The sequence below is a fragment of the Acanthochromis polyacanthus genome, chromosome 2 (assembly GCF_021347895.1).
Source record: "Acanthochromis polyacanthus isolate Apoly-LR-REF ecotype Palm Island chromosome 2, KAUST_Apoly_ChrSc, whole genome shotgun sequence".
NCBI classification, from domain to species: Eukaryota; Metazoa; Chordata; class Actinopteri; family Pomacentridae; genus Acanthochromis; species Acanthochromis polyacanthus.
The window spans coordinates 42,288,036-42,303,071 of NC_067114.1; the positions used below are offsets into that span (position 1 = coordinate 42,288,036).

Sequence of the window (15,036 nt, forward strand, 5' to 3'; positions counted from 1 at the left end):
GAAGTCCCTGAATTTTTGTCGTGGCACTGTTGGTTGCAGCCGAGTCACTAATAGCTTCAGTTGTGCTGAGCAGAGCAGAATTTTTAGTTTTTTACAGAATCTGATTTGTGCAAAAGGTTTATTTTTTTGCTAAATTTTTGATTGCGACATGTAGAATAAGGTGATTTTGATGAAATATTGTGTTTCCAACTCAACACTCACACATGATTTGTTCAGAAACCATCAAAAAATGATCATTCTTTCTGTTTTTACAGTTTGTCACCCAGATAAATAGTTTCATTTTCGCACTCTCTGATGGATAGCATGCCTTTTCAAACCTGACAGAATATTTTAGGGAGCAGAATGTTAATTTTTCAGCGGACATTGCTGCATTGCTACATAAAAATGAAAATCCTCACATTTTAGAAGCAAGAAGCTGTTAATGTTTTGCATTTTTTACCTTAATAATTGACATTTTAAGTGATTTTCAGTCCTCTCCACACTACAGTAGATGGAGCAGGTTTTATGACACACAATAAAGAGGTTATTTTGAGCCAGTTTTGCTGTTTTAATGTTAGATTGTCTTTGTGTAAACCATACAGAACGTGCTCGGTGTGTATTATTGTGGTTTAAACCCAGGGGATGAAGTGATGGATGACTGGCAAAATGAGCTTTTATCCAAATGGCAGCATGTTGACTAGATTATGTTCATTGTGCAGGGGAGGGGGGTGGAAGCTGCAACAGCCTAACGTGTGTGTGTGTGTGTGTGTACAGGCATGTGGGTGGAGTTGCCCTGTGGGTTAACCATTTAAAGCAGACACAGACGGATGACCTCCCTCTATTCTCTGCATCCTCGGGCCCTTTTTAGAGGTTAAGCTCTATCACAAGCATGTTAGCATCCACCAAATAACTGGTTCTTTCACACAGAGGTGGGATGTTTACCCAAAGAGGAGGAGCTGGCATTTGGATTACAGCAGTAAACTCTCACAGTTCAACTCTTTGTAACCTCTTAAATGCCATTTAAAGGGTCAATTCACATATGTTAGCAGAAGGGGCATATTTTTTTCAACCCCTTTACCTTTAGCGGTGTCTGGGTTGTCTCGATTTTGTGGTTTCCAACTGAGTTTAACTGAGACTTGTGGAATTTTTTATTTACACATTGAATTAGAAAAACAATGCTCCTCTTACTAATAAAAAAGACACAAAAATCTTATGTAGACTGAATTTTTTTAATGCTACAAATCCCGCAAATCTCATTCAGTTCACCTTAGAAATGAAACAGATTTTTCAGCAAATCCCAAACAAAACAATTTTGGGAGATTTGGCTTGAAAAGACCCTTGAAAGTTGAAAATCCCACATTTTTTTTTTGCTTTAACAGTTTTCCCCTCTGATAAATTGCCCGATTTTGGTGATTTTTAATAAGTTAACATGGCTTTAAAGCCTCCCTACGGTTGAAAAAGAGATTTTTCAGCAAATCAAATGAAAACGACTTTAGGAAATTTTGATTGAATTGAGAATCTGACAGTTCAAACTCCAACAATTCTTTATGTTTTAACATTTTTTCACTCATAAATGGTCTAATATTGTTGATTTTTTTCAAGGTAACATGGCTTCAAAACTGCCCGTGATTGAAAAAGCAATTTTTCAGCAAATTAAACTGACATGATTTTAGAAAATCCAGGAAAGTTGAACATCTAACATAATAGAAATCACCCTTAAAGGACTCATAACAAAGGTGAATTTCTTGTCCTTTTTTAAACAATTTTTGATATCTTTTTGATGTAATTTATCAAATTTTAGCTTTTTAAATTGGACAGATTCTTGATATCGTTGCAGTTTGTTGTAAACTGGATAGCTCAGGGAAATTGTGGTGCAAATTTTTTAGACTATTTTGTGACATTTTAGAGTAAAAAAAAAAAAGCTCAATTGAGAGTTGAATCAGTTAACAAAACCAGTTAATTAAAGGTCTAGACGTTCCTAAGCAATCTCTACCCCAAGCTGAGGTGACCAGCTCAGCATGTTTTAGTTTATTCAGCTTATTATGACTCCTGCCGCACAGACTGACCGGCGAGGCCACTTTTAGCATCAGCGGTGGTTTTCTTCCGTCTCCAACCCCCTCCCCTCTTTTTCCTTTCGGTTTCTGTGGCCCGTGGAGACGAGGGCACCCGCCTCCTTTTCTTGGGGCATGTTGCCTGATCTATCCCTCCTCCCCTCCCATCCCTCCTCCACCTTTCCTCAGACAGACCCAACCTCCAGCCAGGAGAGAAAAAGCATGTGGAGCTGAGGACAGAGGCTGCATACCAACACTGAGCTCTCAGCTCGCACATGGACACTTCTGTAGAGTCTGTACATGGAGAGAGCGCTGGTATTTCAGTTCTGGTTATCGCCATGATCAAACACGTTTTCACCTGCTGATATCACTCACACACCGGGTTAGAGCTGATTACAGACAGTAGCCTGACGGTTGTAAACGGACTCATTTCTTTGGAGATTTTTATCAGCGAGGAGCAACGCTCACCTGGACTTGTTTGACTTGCTGTGGACTGACTGTGTGACCATGTTTCAGGCAGACAGGTACGTCTGAGGCTCTGCAGGAGACTGTTTGTTTTCTTCCCAGAGCGTGACATTTGGTGAATTTTCTGCCATCCACGCCACAGTGCATGCATTGTTTGCAACTCAGATATCTCTGCAGCTTCATTTACTCATGAACTTTTGCTTCTGTGAGCCACACGGCTGTACAATCTCCACTCGGCTGCTTGCTTTCAGCCCGTAAACCGTCTTGTTTGGACATGTTTCTGCTGCTGCAGAAGGTTACAGGTTAACCGGCGTCTGAAACAAGAGGACATGAGCTCAGTTACTTATTAGTGTGAATGATCCATCCGGAGTGATAGTGATTGTGTGTTTGTGCCTGGCCGGTCGTCTTTAAGGTGACTTTGCTTTGTGATGATGGATGTCTTCCTCGAAGCTCAGCGGACCCCCCCTCTATGTGGATCCTCTGTCAGAAGAACCCAGCATTTGTCTTCTGTTGTTTTTCTTGTCCCTCAATAAGCCTCATATCAGTAGCATACGTTCTTCTTGCATTGCCTCTTCTGTTTGGTTGAATATGATTCTAAAAAAAAAACATTGAATTTGTCTGATATTTAGTCATACATGAGTCGTACGGTTTAACCCTCTAAGCTCAAAGCGCTTTCTGGGCTTTTATTTGCTCCTTTTGCATTTTTATTCACTGTGGGATCTTTTTTTGCTGCAGTATAAAGTCCTGCACCTCTATGGAAACGACACAACCACGAGTAGAAGTACAAAAAACTCAAAAAGGTCTTCTGTGCAAAATAAAAAACAAACAAGACCATGCATCACAAAAAATAAGACACAGGATATTAATTACTTTTTCTTTTTTTTAAAAAATTGAAAAAGCCTAGATTTCACATGTACAGGTGCCCAAAGGTGTTTAAAATACAGAAAAATGGTGACTTCACATACTATAGCTATTTTGCTACTTCTGTTTGTTTCCATCCTTATCTCCTATCTGCTGTGTGTAAACACCGCCTGCAGCTTTGTCCAGTTCAGCCAAAAAGTCTGAGAATTTTTGTCACAAGACTGTTGGTTGGAGCCAAGTCACTAATGGTTTCACGATCCTGTCAAGGAACGTGGAATTTTTAGTTTTTTACAAAATTTGGTGAATGCAAACACTTTATTTTTGGGAGACTTTAAGCTTAAATTTTGATATTTTTCCTGACAGAATAGCATGTCACACATGAATAGTTCAAAGACTGACTAGAAATTTAAAATGTTGGGATTTTTTCTGTTTTTACGGTTTTTGGCGCTGAGAAATGGGCTCATTTTAGTGATTTTTTTAGTGTTTTTTTTTTTTTTCAAAGACAAGACACTTTCATACCCACTGAACTAAAACATGCAATATTCTCCGTTTAATTCATGAAATTCACATGCTTATTTATTAAGCTCTTTTTTTAGGGTATTACTGCAAGTATTAAGAATTGCTTTTGGGAATATGATGGAAATAAACCACCTTGGGTTTGGTTTATTTCCATTGTATTCCCAAAAGCAATTCTTAATACTTGCAATAATACCCTAAAAAAAGAGCTTAATAAATAAGCATGTGAATTTCATGAATTAAACGGAGAATATTGAATGTTTTAGTTCAGATCAGGTTGAAATCCTTTTTCCTCTGGAGGTTTTGTGGTGACAAAATGCTGAATTTCCCGGTTTACTGCTAGAACACAGTCGTATTTACATCCTATTGGATCCAGCCAACAGAATCTGCTCTGATTCTGTTTGACTGCACAAAGAAGCTCTGTCTGTTGGAAACACTGTACCGTGTGTGTATTGCATATACATCCAGGTGTAACTGTGTGTGTGCGCGCAGGGTTCCCTCTCGCTGATCGACACAGAGATAACACAGAAGGCGTTTTAGCGGTCGGCTTATTTTTCTACTCACTTTACTGCAGAAACAGAATCATCACAGTCACCGTTCCAACGGTCCAGCCTCGACTTTAAAACAGCAAACGTCCCATTAAATTACACCCCAGTCAAACGTGTCAATATTTAGCTCCATTAGTGATCTCCTCCACAGGTAAATATTTGGGGGGGATTAGTTGGTGTTGTTTTAGTTCCAGTGGGAATGTTTCAGCTTCAGACTGTAACGGCTGCAAACTGTCAGCCTCTGACTCCAACATGCAATAAATCAGGTCCCTTTGAATGTAATTTTCCGTTATGAAATGAAGTCAATGCCCTACTTAGCCTGCTCTTACATTCACAGGAACATTTTTAGCTTCTCTTAAGCTTCCTTCAGTCATAATATGCCAGCCTGCTGCACTGATGGCCTCAGTGTCGGTGATGAATTGCAATATGTTTCCTGCAGGAGTAAAGAACAGCCTCATCCTCTGTGCTGCTTCTAAAGACCGCTGTTGTTTACCACCACTGGCCACATGAGAGAAATGTGTCTTTGTTAAGTTGGAGAGTTTGCTGTCTTCTGTGTTTGTGTGGGAAGCGTTTAGCCCTGAATGATGGGAGTTTAGCCTCAGCCGGAAAACTAGATGGATGTGGGCTCCTCCTGCTCTATATAAGACACACAATATGTAACAGTAGCAGCTCTGGGAATAAAGACCAGTGTGCGTCTTAAACAAAGTACTGCATGACTTTAAGTCATCCTCTCAGAGATCTTTTATTGTGTCTCTTAGGACTACTTTGTGGTGCTTGTGTCTAATAGGGTTTGTTGTGGGGTTTTTTTTTTGCAGCTACATGACTGACGGAGGTTTGGGTCTGTACACGAGGCGTCTCAACCGCCTTCCCGACAGCATGGCCGCCGTTCGAGAGACGCTGCATCGGAATACGTCGTCAGGACAGGGAGATGCTGACAGGTAGGACTGAAACATCTTAAAATTCCACCTGCTTTGAGGAATTTCAGTTGAACATACTCAGCCTACAGCGTTTGTTCAAATCAGGTGAATAAATATGTTTAGGCATTATATGTTTGTAGTGCTTTCTGGTCTGTTTTGAGCTCTAAGTTTAGAAAATAGAAGTTTCTTTAATCATACGCAAAGTTGCATTGAAGTGACACTATCCTCTCTGGATGCTGTGAAACACTGGATCTTAACCTGTGGCACGCATGAAGCACTTGTTAGAAACATTGTGAAATTTCTTGTCCGGGGTCTTTAACGTCATATGTTTGCACATGTAGGTGGGAAATGTTCTTAAAACATAAAGCACACATAAAACACAATCTCTGGAGCAGCTGTTGAACATTGATTAACCAGTTCTTTTAAAAGGACTTGAACTGAATGGCTGGAAAACAAGTGGAAAACTGGGGCTGCGGTCCAAGTTGAATAGTTCATATTATACTTTTAAGTGCATACTGCAGCTGTATTTAAGTACGTACTGTTTCATGTAGTATGCTTATAACTGGGAAATACTATTTGGTCATAATATCATCTGTAGTGCAAAAACAGTCATCTGTGCCGCAGTTCATACTTGTTTGTGCTCATGTGAGACCCCGTGACATTTCTGTGCAGAGGATTGTGGTTCAGAACGGCCGGAAAAGCATGCTGCCTTGGAAACTACAAAATCTGAGCAAATCTTAATAGGACATAAAGGTATTTTTAGCATTTGACATTATTTATTACAACCCACTGCGGATGCATCCATACTATCCAGCTATAGAGTACGCCAGAGAAAGATTTAGCGTGTCCAGATACACAATTCAACTATTTCAGTGTGAAAACAGCTCACTGTAATTGAAAGCGTGACCACAACACAACAGTTTTACAATGAATTTGTGTTTTTAGACCTTAACCGACTCCCTTTGGACTGACTTATGCAGCCGAGCTTTACAATGAGTCCTGAGTACATATTTCTGTTTTATCAGGAAGCATGGGCCACAAAATGCAGTAAAATAAGAAGATCCACTGAGTGTTTGTGCGTCTGTGGCACTTTCTGGGGCATCTCGTTACAGCCTGAGTGATTTGCCGAGACGCTGTGGTCTTTGTCCTGTCACAGAGCTGCAGAAGGATTTGGGTCCTGGCGAGTTGACAGACGGAAATGGATGAAGGCTGAGTAGAGCCCCGCCGTGGTGCGAGAGAGTGATGGGGGGTGGATGGAAAGAGAGAGAGAGCAGAGGGGGAGGGAATGAGCTCTGTATGAAGATAGAGTGCAGTAAGGAAGAATGAAAGAAGTAGAAGTATCAGACTGATTGGTCTCAATTTCTGTCCAGCTGTTTTCAGCTTGTGATCATTTATTAAACAGAAAAAAGACCCGTTTGTTGCACTTTAAAGCCAGGAATGTGTCAAGTTTCACAATGAATTTGAATGTTATACTGGTGTGTTACACAGACACACTGTTAAAAAAAAAGGTGGAATACTGACGCAATAGTTATAGTTAATAGTTAACGTATAAAAGAATATACTTTCTATGCAATTTAACAAAACTGAGAAAAAGTTTAAAGAATAAAGAAATAAACAAATGAAAATTTAATTTATCCCTCAATAGACGTAATATTTCTCTCAAGTAAAGTAAAATAACTTTAAGATATTGTCACTTTTTTCTTATTTAAATATAGTAAAAAGAAGTAGTAAGGTTTTGTGGTCAAATGTTGTAAAAGAACAAATTAACCTTTCTAAAAATACAGATTTGTGATGTAGATATGTAACAGTTTGGCTTTTTTTTTTTTTACAATCAACATGTAAATTAATAATTTTTTCTGTGATTTTACTCGACATTATCCATTATTTAAAAAACAAGGGAAAACCTAAATTACAGTAAAATTATATAGCATCATTTTCAGCCCCTAATGTACATAACTCCTCTTTTAGGTGAATGCAAATATCTGTAAATCTTGGATATTTTTTGCTGATTTAAATACAGTGAAAAGTAATAAATTTTTACATACAAATATTATAAAAGAACAAATTAACATTTTTAAAAATACAGATTTTTGATGCAGATGCTATTTCAAGTTTTGACTTGCTTTTTAAAAAGAATATTCAGTGATTTTAACAAAACAGTGAAAATTTGTAAAATAACAGTTTCAATACAAATTACCATTCTTCAATCTTCAATATGCATAATATTTCTTTCAAATCAAGAAAAATATCTGAAAAATACTGGGGGGGGGTTCTGATTCAAATCACGTAAATTCATGGTCAAATTTTGTTTTAAAAATGGAATTATAATTTGTTTAAAAAATCATTTGTTTTGGATGATACTGGCTATTTTTTTGCAGTCATCCTGCAACTCAATACATTTTTTCTAAGTGATTTATTATATACAATATAGCAAAATTACAAATATCTGTCAAATAACAGTGAATTCCTAGTTAAACGCTGTTTGAAAATGCATTTTTTACAGTGCAAACATGCTTGCAGTAGAGCGCTTCTAGTCGCCTTCATCCGAAAATCCTCAGGTGTGGCTAATTTCCTGTCTTCCAGACTTTTGACCTCTGGCCTCTCGCTGCCTTTTCCCTGCAAACGCACTCAGTCCTTCACATTAAACTCCTGCAGCCCTCAATGCAAACTGTCCTCCTCCTCACCTTTCATCTCCCCCCTCTCCCCATCCCTCCTTTCACCTCCTGATTTCTCATGTTTTGATTAGAGGCTGCAGCAAAGAGCAGAAACTGGAAAGCAATTAAATGATAAAAGTCGGGGAATTTCTCCTCTTTTTTGTCGCTTCATTTTTGCACTTTCATGTTTCCTTGTGAGCTTTAATTGACCGAGTAGGCAGATGTTATGTTTCTCTTCTTTCATGATCTTCAGACAGCTTAATTTTCGGTTTCATAAGATTAGAGAGACGAGCAAAGTGAGAGTTTTAGAACCAAGGAGGGGATGAGGTGCCTCCCCTCGTCCCGACCACACCGACTCCCCCCTGAAGGAATGTCTGATAAATCTGCTTACTGCTTTTACTTTGGGATTAATTAGGAGAGTTGGAGAAGCAGCAGATAAAATACATTAGTATAATAAATAGAAAGAAGTGGAGCTGGAGGGTGAAGGAGGGTTTTCTCTCTTTAATTCATGAGACCGTTTGTGCAGGACATATTTTTATTTGTGTCAGGTCTGAGCCCAGAGGTGTGGGCGGTCTGTATTTGCTTTCTGGGTGTGCGACCTGTCTATAAACTTGCGACAGTTTAAATGCTTTTTTTTTGGCGTCCTCTGGTGCGTGGGGGGTAGGTGTCGGGTGTTACCGTGGCACCGGGGCAGAAACCTTGTGACCCCCGAACCAGGAGATCACGAGCTTCAAAGGGTCGAGGTTCACAGTGAAGAGCGTTTCAAAAACTTTTAAGCCTTCGTGCTAAAACCTCCAGATCAGACCTGAACTAATGAGTGAAGGATGCAGCGACAAACTCGGTGTTGAAACATATATTTAGGTAATAGGAAACCATACACTGTACAAAAATAAAAAAGAACAAAAACGGTGAAAGTCTGGCAACAAGGATGCCAGAAAATTTGCATTAAAAGCAGTGGAATACTGTGGATAAAATGAAATAAAGTAGTAAAAATGACTGTAAACAGAAACATGTCAAATAATACTTTTTTGATTTTGCTAGACATCTTTTAAAAAAAACAAAGCAGAGAAAATCCACAAAACAACAGTAAATATCTTAAAAACGCCAATAAACAGTGACAAAACTTATTTTTTACAGTGTCAATGTATTGTTCTATCAGTTGCATTGGTGACTGACTGACAACCCTTTTTGGAAATGCCAAAATCACTTTGACCAACTGTCACATGTATGTAAAGCAGCTAAGTGAGTCATGGGCCAACCGGACCTGCGAGGCCGAGTACATGCAGAGACAATGGAGACTAGAAGCTCAGTGTGTGTGTGATCATGCTTATCCCTGTCATTTATCTCTGTGGCTGCAGCGAGAGGAAGCAATCTATAACGGTCTGTCTTCTGCTTTGAATCCTCTTTGTTAACGCAGACAAAGGAGTCGTCTTTGTGGTGTGAAGCTGCTGTAGCTGCAGAGTAAAAAACCCCCCTTAGTCCTTCTCCTCGCAGTGATATCATTTCTCTCTCACAAATGAGGACGTGACACAGAGAAGAAACAAGGGAGTACCGCACAAATAACTCATTTGGGGAATGATAGCTGCTGCGTTCACATGAATCAGGATAATGAGGGTGCTTAAAGGATCCCGCTAATGTTTTAGGATTAGCATTTCTCTGAATGATCCGTCCCTCGCCTGCATTTGTCTTGTTGGTGTTTGCACAAAAAAGGCAACATAATCCACCACAGAAAACAGTAAGTCTTCATTTTGCTTTTGGCAGTGTACAAAGCTGAAAAGACATGAAAAAGGCAGCATATTGTTTGTTTGCCCTGAGTTGATTTAAGAATGAATGCATTCACACACAAGATAAACCAAATGATTTGAGCACTTTAAAAATTTGCAGTCTGTGGACAATTTTTGCCCACTGTAGGCTCATTTTTCACTGCAATATAAAGTTCTGCACCTCTATAGAAATGGCACAACCATGGCTAGAAGTACAGAGAATTCAAAAATGTCTGGTACAGTTTGGCAGTTAAAATGCTATAAATAATGAAAAAATCAAACGAAAAGTGGCTATCGCTACGCTAATGACAGCGAGAAAAGAAGTCAAAAGAAAATACTGAATTTCCTTGATTATTTGATGTACAGAAATTGAAAAACAACTTTAAATCAACACGTGCAAGTATGTACTCTATATATTTTACTACTTATGCAACTTCCATGCTTGTCTCCTATCTGCTCTGTGGAAACACAGCCTGCACTTCAGCCGAGTTTAGTTTAAAATTAGCCAAATTTTTGTCATGTGACTGTTAGTTGCAGCCAAGCCAGCCACAACTTCCTCGTTTCGCTGAGGAGCACAAAATTTATTAGTTTTTGACCAGATCTGGTCAGAGCAAGCAGTTTATTTTTGGTGAATTTATAAATGATGCATGTAGAATAAAGTGATTCTGATGAAAAATCACAGTTCTGAGGTCAGATTTGGAGCTGTCAGCAAGTTGAAAATCCAGTGATTATTTTTGTTTCTACAGTTTGACTCTGATAAATGGTGTTATTTTTGACAATTTCAAGGAAAAGAAACCTTCCTTTCAAACCCTCTGGGGGATTTTGCGGTTCAGAGAGTTTAACTTACAATCATAAGCAGTTTCAAGGATGATTCATGCCTAGTAAAGGCGATCTTGCATCATTATGAAGAAGCATGACAGTAAGCACTTTGACATGATGCCAAACATGAGACGCCTTGTGGAGCACAAACACTCCAACTCATTTGTACCTGAGTTGTAGGTATAACTAATTAAAGGGGAAACAACTATAATTCACGTCATTAAACATACTTTCCAATACAGGAAATGCCAAAGACGGGCACATTGCATTGGCAAGGAGAGGTTTAAATAAGCTACAGGAGTAAGGAAAGTGGTTTTGTTAACTTCAGCAGCTGTTTTACTGAAATCACGTGACAGACTGTGATTTTTAAATGTAGAATTAATGCTTTTGTAAAGTTATTAGCTTTGCCTTGATGTTTCAAAGTTACTGTACAAATAAATGTACCGTCTTTGTGGAAATAAATGTTTAAATACTCTTTTAAAGAGTGCATATTGGACTTTTATGGGTTTCCTGTTTCTGTATAGCTTTTTTATGCATTTTAAAAGTCTCCATACTAATAATAAATAATAAAGTAATAAGCATGTAGGCTCTCTTGATAGTAGGGTTCCAGCTGACCAATCCAAGCAGATTTTCAGTAGTAGATCCTTTAAAAACAAAAGAATGAATGCAAAAATGTGCAGAATGAGGAAAATAATGTGTTTTTTGAACATAATCGGATGTAAACAGGCCCTAAAAATACAGTTAACGTGTGAATGTGTGTAATGAGAGCTCTTTAAGTTTATGTTCAGGCCTGTGTCAAACATGTTAGAAGTTGCTCATTTATTCCACCAAAGCTAATGAAGCAAGTTTCACCTCAGAGCAATGTGACACACTGGACTGGCAAATCAAACGCACACACTCACACATTCCTGGAGCATCACTCTGCAGTGAGAATTGTGTAATTCTGCTGTGATTAATTACCAGAGTACAAATCATTGCGTATTTTTTTGGCGTCTGATAAACTAATGGATTTACCGTGTTGCTCAAACGGGCCTCCCTGGCTTCTTTTTCTTTCTGGTACATGAAAGACAACGCGCACATCCCACCTCACTTATGCAGCCCTGAGCAAGTGTATTGTACGATTTTTTTCCATTATTTTGGTTCATGTGCATGTTATTTTGTCTGCCCCCATCATTGGAATCGTTGTGTAGCTGCGAGTTTGATGGACGATGCTTCAAATAATCCGTGATGATGGTTTATTGTCTGAACTGCAGCCTGTCTGTGGGTCTGGAAGCAGTTTTGTTGATTTCCAATTTCTCTCCAGAGGCTTGTAATTCCACCTGCTACTGAACTGAAGTTGTTTAGAACATGCTTCACAACACACACGCAGTCACACACTCGCTACAGGCGCTTCAGTGTAACACACACGTGCCCAGAGCTTCAGTATATCATCCCTCCTGTCTGGACTTGAGCTGATTCCCTGTTGGCCTCAGGTAGAGGAATAGACACTTGGCCCTCCCTTATCAGCCCAGCTACCAAAAACACCTGGTACTCCATGAGTCTCACCCTCTGCCTGTCTGTCTGTCTGTCCTCTGTAACCCCACCTGTTCCCCTGCTTCAGCAGACTCAGTGTTGTGGTTTGCTTCCAGGCTCTGACTGTAATAATAAATGTTGGATCAGTCTCCTCCTTTCACTCTGTTTCTTCTTCAGTCTTTTATGAGCCAGCAGTCCTGTTCCAGGAGTATATTTATGTGGAAATTACATACAGGAACACAGCTTCATCTATACTTTTACTGGAGATAGACCGATTATCAGTAGCCGTATTTTCACTGAGTGATTATCGATGAATTAAATGTTCTACTTCAGGTCTGATGCAGCCTCCTCTCTCTGTCTGTCATCGCTCTGTGGTCTCAGAAAAGTCTCTGAAGCAGCAAAAACTGAACAAAAAACACAAACTGTTGACAAAAATGAGGAAATTATCTTCTCACAATGGGCAATGGCTGGCAGCTAAGTTAGCAGGCAGCCACAGATTAACCTGAAACAGTCTAGAAAACAATAACTAATAATGTTTCAAGATATGGATCTTGGTGGGACATAAAAATGATAGAATCGTGAAAGATAAAGAAAATAGGAAAGAACTGATCACAGTCAGTTGATCAAACAGAGATCAAACGGAGGAGATAATTTAATCACTCCTATTTCTATTTTACATATTCACTTATAGTCTTCCTCACTAATGAAGAAGCCTTGTTATGAATGACAGGTTCTCTGCTGTCCCAAACGTTATATGTCATGTCTATTGGTTCGAAACATCAGTTATCAGCCTTTCTTGATCAGCAATAACAGGCATGAGTATCAAAAAAAGAGAAAAGAAAACATGTAATTATTACTCCCAAGCCCTACCTGGTCGTGCTGTCACTGCTTGGAGACAACATCAACCTGTCACTGCTGATCACAGCTGCTGTTTCAGGTCTTCTCCAGTAACCGTCCCAGTCTGTGGTGTGAATGTGTGTGTTGGACTTCGGCTCCACTCTGGAATACCAGGAGTGTTTGGTTAATGAAGGCTGAGTCAGTGTTCAGTTACCAGGATTAGTGGCACCACTGCAAATGATGAACTCACCTAAACCATCTGTGGCTGTCAGTGGAGGGAGCAGGATTGTTTTTCATACATGAAGAGATGGAAACTTTAGGATCTGAATATGGCTGCTGAAAAACACTTGCACTAACTGTCGGGAACTGAGCGTCTAGTAGCAATTCAAATACCTATGTGTAATAACAGATTAGTGACTAATTCCTACCAATAACAAAAATATAGTTCTGTTTTGATGAAGGTTTTTTTGGGGTTGACACTCATGTCGATTATTAGTAACCATGGAGACTGATAAAATAAATTTTGGAACTGATATTCACTACCGTTCAAAAGTTTGGGGTCACTTAGAAATGTCCTTAATTTTGAAAGAAAAGCAGCTGTTTTCAATGAAGTTAATGTTAAATTAATCAGAAATCCAGTCTAGACATTGTTAATGTGGTAAATGACTATTCTAGCTGGAAACAGCTGATTTTTTTTAAATGGAATATCTCCATAGGGGTACAGAGGAACATTTCCAGCAACCATCACTCCTGTGTTCTAATGCTACATTGTAATGGTGTTGAAAGGCCACTTGATGATTAGAAAACCCTTGCGCAATTATGTTAGCACATGAATAAAAGTGTGAGTTTTCATGGGAAACTGTCTGGGTGACCCCAAACGTTTGAACAGTGGTGTACATTTACAGTGAAAATTGTAGTGATAAATTTTAAAAAACACAAAGTCCAACACAAAACCACATTGAAATGTTTTTGTTTTTCATGTTGCACGTATGTTCAATTTAGTTTTTTTTAAGTGTTAATAGGCTATTAGTCATGATGTGTAGCCAGTCACAGAGAGAAAGACAGTTGCATTGGAGTTACAGTAGCACATTTTTGCATTTTTTTCAGATAAATATGGGTATTTTGTTAGAAATAAAATTTAAAAAACACAGCTGTAATACCAGTAATCTCCAAAATGAGCTGATGTGAAGACAGTTTGCTTTGAGTGCAAAAAATAAGTTAAATATGTTTGTATTGGGAATTCCACTCTTGTTGGAGAGCATTACGATCACAAGCTTGTGGGTTAAATTTTCTTCTCATTTTTGTCTTTTGATTCCATTTGACTCAAACACTTCTTGTATAGCTTCACGTTGTGTATCCACGGTTGTAAAATACACGTTTTAGTTTATTGAGAAAACAGATTCAGGTGGTATGTCAGTACATCATATGTCTGGGTAACTTGGTAGAAATGGTGTAGTCAAATCAGAACTAAAATCCATTTTCCTGCTGTATCTGCTTCTCTAACAGTGCTGTGCATGTTGCTCTGGTGTCTGACCTTTGAGTTGAAATCCCAATATGTGATTATTTGCTGACTTCCTCTGCATGCTGACCATGTTAAACTTCAGCTACCACAGCAGAGAGTCACGTATTGAATAAAAAAGAAAGAAAAACTGACGTGGGAGCTTGTAAAAAAAAAAAAAAAATCCAGTGACATTTTCAAGTTACAGCAAGCGACCTCAAAATTTGATCTTGGCAAGAAAAAGAAAACACAACGGTGTTTGTGAAATATTTTCTATCAGTCTTCCACATTGACCCAGAAGAGACTGTGTTAAACTCTTCTCCTTTGTCTCTTCTTTTCTTATCTCACTCAAACACTCACGTTATGCAGCCAGATATTTTTTTTGCAGATATCCAGACTCCGACACAGCCTTTGACTCCCCTCGAATACTAAATGCTGTAACTGCCTCCCGGCTACGTTCATGCTGGAAGCTGCAGAGTCCCAGCGGTGTGCGTGTTTGTAATGAAGCCATGTCGGCCAGGCATGTGTTGGGCTCGCGGGAGTCTGAATCCGTAGCTGTTCGATTCAAGATGTAAGGTCAGATATGTTCCCAAGTTAATGAAGCTCCCACACACTC

At 38.9% G+C, this 15,036-nt stretch overlaps 1 protein-coding gene across 9 annotated transcripts in view; it reads left to right on the forward strand.

Moving 5' to 3' along the window:
• Positions 1 to 15,036, forward strand: part of nav2a (neuron navigator 2a) — a 301,077-nt gene that overhangs the window by 230,629 nt on the left and 55,412 nt on the right. For all 9 annotated transcript variants that reach the window (XM_051959975.1, XM_051959995.1, XM_051959978.1 and 6 more), the window contains one exon: positions 5,236 to 5,358. In XM_051959975.1, coding sequence (XP_051815935.1) covers positions 5,236 to 5,358 — 123 coding nt within the window. The remainder of the gene's footprint in view (positions 1 to 5,235; positions 5,359 to 15,036) is intronic.